This window comes from Triticum urartu, chromosome 2 (genome assembly GCF_003073215.2).
Source record: "Triticum urartu cultivar G1812 chromosome 2, Tu2.1, whole genome shotgun sequence".
NCBI classification, from domain to species: domain Eukaryota; kingdom Viridiplantae; phylum Streptophyta; class Magnoliopsida; order Poales; family Poaceae; genus Triticum; species Triticum urartu.
Window position 1 is genome coordinate 74,810,684 of NC_053023.1, and position 5,555 is coordinate 74,816,238.

The 5,555-nt window shown below is 52.7% G+C and overlaps 1 protein-coding gene across 1 annotated transcript; it reads left to right on the forward strand.

Annotated features, from left to right (window-relative positions):
* The first annotated feature begins 1,881 nt into the window (after positions 1-1,881).
* LOC125535902 (CTL-like protein DDB_G0274487) lies at positions 1,882-5,243 on the forward strand. Its single transcript, XM_048698973.1, has 4 exons — positions 1,882-2,039; positions 2,151-2,399; positions 3,360-4,271; positions 4,362-5,243. Exons 1-4 carry the CDS (start codon positions 2,016-2,018, stop codon positions 4,791-4,793), a joined length of 1,617 nt encoding a protein of 538 aa, XP_048554930.1. The 5' UTR covers positions 1,882-2,015; the 3' UTR covers positions 4,794-5,243.
* The last annotated feature ends 312 nt before the right edge of the window (positions 5,244-5,555 follow it).

The window sequence follows — 5,555 nt, forward strand, 5'->3', positions numbered from 1 at the left end:
CGACGAATTGCCTCTTCTATCTTGCTGTGTGGTCACGGATTCGAAGCTGCACGAGAGGAGCCTAAGCGGCGACGATGACATGCAATCGGTGGTCTTTGAGGGAAGACTTCGTCGACGGGGCCCTACATTTTTGTCTGAGTGAAACCGCCTTCCAAGTTCGAGTTGTCTTGTTCCTATTACCGGGGGGCGTTTGTTTGGCATAGATCGATGCACATTTCATGAAGTTGTTGCAGCAAGGGCACTATTGCTTGTTGTTTGCGATGAAGTCAAAGTCACTCGCTCGGGGAGGAGTGGTTGCGATGACATGTGGAATCAACCTCGACGACGGTCCTCTCCTGGACGACATGTATGTGTTTTGTATTAATAGTCAGGCCGGGCGGGTGGTGCCCTTTTTGGCCATTTATAATAGGTTTACGTCAGCTTTTCTCGTAAAAAAACATGACAATTATCTTCATCTTAATGAATGAGATAATGTAAATCTTTTGTCATCGTTTAAAAAGTAATAATCTTGATCTTTAGTTCATTTTTAAGTAATGTATTTTTTTCTTTCAACTTAATTAATTGAGTGAGACAATTTGTCTTAAAGTTATATAATAAATGTTCACGTACATTGGAATGAAGGAGATACGAGATACATCGAAGGAAAGGGTAAGAAGTGATATAACGACGCAGCAAGAAAAAAAAGAAAAAACATGACAAGTATCTTCTTCTTAATGAATGAGATAATGTAAATCTTTTGTCTCTGTTTAAAAACAATAATAATTTTGATCTCTAGTTAATTTTTTAAGTAATGAAAAATTTCTTTCAGCTTAATTAATTGAGTGAGACAATTTGCCTCAAAGTAATGTAATAAATGTTGACATACATTGGAATGAAGAAGACATGAGATACATTGAAGGGAATGATAAGAACTGATACAACGGCGCAACAAGAAAAAAAATGAAGTCCTAATTTTCCACTAAGCTAAGTCCATTCGCAAACCATGCACGAGAATTTCCTCTTTTGCAGTACAACATAATCTTCTTTGTGTTGTTTAACTTTTCCTCTTCATTAGTTGCCCACACTGTTTGCTACTCATTTCCTGCAATATCCATTTTGTCCCTAGTGACTGCACCTGCAAAACAACGGGCTATAAATATGTTCCCATAAAACTTCATAAACATTTAATTTCTAAAAATCCTTAATAACTACCTCGGGAAATTCAGCGTCATTTCGAAATGCAACAAAAGTATTTGGTCGCGAAGTTATCAACCCATGCCATCTGAAGCAACATTGTTTCTTGGACTAGATACACCCAAAAAGGTAAATTGGCTGTTTAGTTGGCTTTGCTAGCCTGCTTGTCGAGTTTCAACAACTTCTCTCTCCTTCATAAATATTCAAACAAAATAGTCTCTCGATAATTTGTCGGTGTGTGGTCAACCGACAAAAATCTCGACTACAAAAAACAAGATTGACTTTGCAGTCATGTATTCCGGGGCAAAAATGCCAAAGTGCCGATGGTTGGTTCACAGATGCACTAAATTCCTTTTCTCAAAATCAAATGTAATCTAAAAAACGAACAAAAGAAAAAAGATGCACTAAAAATCCATTGGTACATTTTCTCCAAAAAAGAGAGAGAACTTTTTTCAAAACAAAAACCACAAAAACGCCCACCAACCAAAACAAAACGCCCGAAATACAACAGCAACGCGCCCGCGTCAGACCCACGCGCGCACGCCCCCACTGCCACGCGGGCCCCGCCCACGCCCTTCCACGCACTTGCGTTGCGGCTCGCGCAGACACGGCGATACGTAGGCAGGCAGGCCCCCTCTCCCCGCACGAGCGAAAAGGCCACAGCAACGGTCACAGATTGGGCTCCCCTCTCGCCGTCTCTCTCTCTCGCCAACGCCAGCCAAATCTTCGCTTCCCAAAGCTCCCCCCTCCCTCCCTCCCCCCGTCGCTTCCCCATCACGCCTGCTCCACGCGGCGGCCGCGATTGAGCCTGCAGCCGCCGCCGCCGCCGAGCGCGCGACGACATGGGCGCCGCCGACAACAACGCCGTACGTTTCTTCCCCGCCACTCCGGAAAGACCGTGCCCTGTTTAATTCCGGGCGATACGCCGCCGGCTGTCTCTGAGTTTGCTTGCTTCCGTGTTGTTCGCGTGTTTGCAGGCGCCGCGGCATGGGCAGCAGCCGGATGGGGCCCGAGGGCGGGCGCCGGCGCCGGAGCAGAGGGAGGTGAAGGTGGTGGTCGTGGACGGGCCGGCGCCGGCCGTGTCGAGGCTGCAGGCGCAGCGGCCCGTGGCGCCGCTGCAGGTGACCACGCAGGCGCCGCCGCCGCCCATGTCGGTGGCCTCCGGCGGCGAGGACCCGCCGCCCGCGGCGGCCTACCCGCCGCTCATGCAGCAGACCCCACCACAGGTACTCCTCCTCCCCCCAAATCCCAACCACTAAAATGCCCAATTGACCGCTCGTTCCGCCCATCAAATTTCCAATTCGATTTTCTGTCAAATTATCTCGCACAAACAGTTAATAGATAGATGGACTCCGGTCTTTCTAGGGCATGTGCGCTTGTGTGTAGTGCGATCGACAGTCGGTCGTCCCAGCTAGGCCCCTAGTCCCAACACAGCAGTCCGGTTGGTACGCGAGTACTCCCACAATAATTTCCCTTGCCACTCTTGGGTTGGCATTGCAATGTGCACAGGCACGGCCCCGTACCCCTCACCTACTTGACATTTTCGCGTAACAAATTGCGCATTTGGGTTGAATTATGCAGTGCTGCATTGACACCATCTTTCTTTTTTTCCAAACAAAAGTCTTAGTTGTGTGCTTATGGTTGTACTCCTATAATACACCAGTTTGATACCGACAGTTGCACTTGATTTCTCATCAGAACACTGTTTTTTATTTGAAAGGCGGCTGATGGCATGTTGCAGGTTGAGATATTTCGATTAGTGTGTTATCGCTGTAGAAGCACAGCAACAACCAAATAGTTCATCACCGATTGGAGCAGTTCTTTGCAAGCTCAAATGCCCATCCTCCTGCCTAGAGCGAGTGAGTACAAGAGGATGGATAATGGAGGAGAGGGGGTTGTAGTGTTTGAGACGATTTGTTTTTGCTAATCAAAGCGGTAGTACTGCCTAACGTATCACTTTAGTTAATCACTCACGGGTAACTTAAGCGGTAAAAGGCCTCTTAAAATATCCACGCAGAATGTACCACGAATCGAATCGAATCGAATCGAATCGAATCTTGGTAGTAGTATGATCTTGATTAAAAATATCGAATATTCCATAGGCGCCCAACCTCCTACCCGTTAGCAGCTAATGACTTTACTAATCCAATTGGTCTCGAGTTAACTGGTTGTTTAATTTGTTGCAGCCACTGGCGTCGTTGAACTCGCGCGTGTACACCAACCAGATCACGCTGTGCCTCTTCCTGCTGCAGCTGGCGGCGGCGGGGCTCGCCGTCGGCTTCTTCGTGTACCGGGCCGTCAAGGACATCGTGCAGGACCCGCGCTCCCGCAATGCGCGGCGCGAGCAGAGCCTGCTCCGCCAGTGGCTGCCCCCCGTGGAGGGCGCCGTGGCGCTCAGCATCCTACTGGCCTTCGCGTGGCAGAAGGCGGTGCGCGCGTGGCCGCGCGCCATGGTGACCGTCATCCTCTGGTCGGCCTTCGGCGTCACGCTCGCCGTCGGCTCCCTGCTCATGTGCTTCTCCATGCCGGCCACTGTGGGGCTCGGTGTGGCCTTGGTGGTCTTCTCCATCGGCACCGGGCTGTACGCGTGCTGGGTGACCCGTCGCGTCGGGTTCACGGCGCGGGTGTTCGAGAAGGCGGTGCAGCCCGTGGACAAGTTCCGGGGGCTCAACGGCCCGGCGTACCTCATGGTGGCCGCCGGGTTCGTGTGGATCTCCGTGTGGTGCGTGGCGGTCATCGGCGCCGTCAACTTCCGGTTCCCTGGCCTCACCATCCTGGCGCTGGTGGTGAGCCTGGCGTGGACCGCCGAGGTGATGCGCAACGTGGCGAACCTGACGGCCAGCCGGGTGATCGCGCTCTACTACCTCCGCGGCATGCAGTCCAGCGTGCAGTTCAGCTTCCAGCGCGCGCTGTCGTACAACCTCGGCAGCGCCTGCCTCGGCTCGCTCTTCGTGCCCACCATCGAGGCGCTCCGCATCCTCGCCCGCGGGCTCAACCTGCTGGAGGGCGAGGACGAGTTCATGTTCTCCTGCGCGCACTGCTGCCTCAACGTCATGAACGCCGTCTTCGAGTTCGGCAACAGCTGGGCATTCGTCCATGTAAGCCTTCAGTCCGCTTCCAATCATCTTCATCCTCTGTGCTGACAAGCTTAGTTGTGAGACTAACGGTGGATGAACCTCATGGCGCAGATCGCGGCATACGGGAGGGGGTTCGTGCAGGCGTCTCGGAGCACGTGGAGGCAGTTCGAGGGGCAGCCGGGGATGCCGGCGCTGGCGGACGCGGACATCACGAGCTCGGTGTGCTTCCTGACGGGGGTGACGAGCGGCGCCCTGTGCGTGGCGCTGGCGGGGTCATGGACGTTCGTGACGCACAGGCACTACACGGCCACGGTGTCGCTCATGGCGTTCTACGTGGGGTACCTGATGACCCGGATCGGCATGGCGCTGCCGCAGGCGTGCGTGGGCTGCTACTACGTGTGCTACGCCGAGAACCCCCGCTCCCGGCTCTTCGAGGACAGCCCCATAGGGGAGCGGCTGAACAAGATGAAGGAGGACGGGGAGGACGCGGTCGGGGTCGCGCCCACCCCGCGGTTCCCGCACCAGCACGTCAGCGCCGCCTGACCCCGGCCGCCGCCGCCGCCGTGTACAGGCAAGAACATGTTAGCCCAAGAACCGGATCGTGCGATGTCATTCCATGGCTGCCGGTGCTGGCCGAGTTGACCGGCGGCGGCGGACTTGCATTGGCGTCGCGTGAAAGCAAGGCAAGTGGGGAAGGATGATCGGAGAAGGGATCTCGTACGACCCATGCAGCGGATCGTAGTACTCACGCTGTCGAGGAGCACGAGTTGATGTTCTCCTCTTGTGTCTGAAATAGTAGGGGCGACTCTTTTTGACGTTTCTGTAAATTCCTCCATTTTTTGGCATGTGTTTTCACCCGTTGTTAGTGGTAGCAGAAGCCTGAGCATTTCTTCTTTTAGGTGTATTTATTCGTCTAGCAAAAACTGTCACCGTGATTGCAAGGATGACATGTGAATATTTTCTTGTAACATCATCTTTCTAGCGTTTTCATCAGATGGCAAGTGGCGGTGTTGGCAGATCTTTGTTGTGAGTATCTGAAATTCTGAACCGAACATGATGAGAAACTGGACCGGGATAGTAGCTGAGCCTGAGGGGCGTAGAGCATGTGAAGTTATGAACAGAGCATGGTAATGCACCCACCAGTATGGTGACTGGTGAGTGGCATTAACGATTCTGCGCAGGTTCGTTCACGCAATAATGATGCGTGGAACCGAACACAGCGGCATGGTACAGAGGCATGTTGCAACAGGCATGTTGCAACGTGCAGAGAGGAAAAGCCGCCAAGAGGAGACGGCCTCCTTGTCA

Bases quoted from the DNA above. Each gene is read 5' to 3' on its own strand.
- LOC125535902 (XM_048698973.1), top strand. From the start codon at position 2,016: ATGGGCGCCGCCGACAACAACGCC. The intron at 2,040-2,150 runs GTACGTTTCTTC...GCGTGTTTGCAG, and splicing joins GCGCCGCCGACAACAACGCC to GCGCCGCGGCATGGGCAGCA. The intron at 4,272-4,361 runs GTAAGCCTTCAG...CTCATGGCGCAG, and splicing joins ACAGCTGGGCATTCGTCCAT to ATCGCGGCATACGGGAGGGG.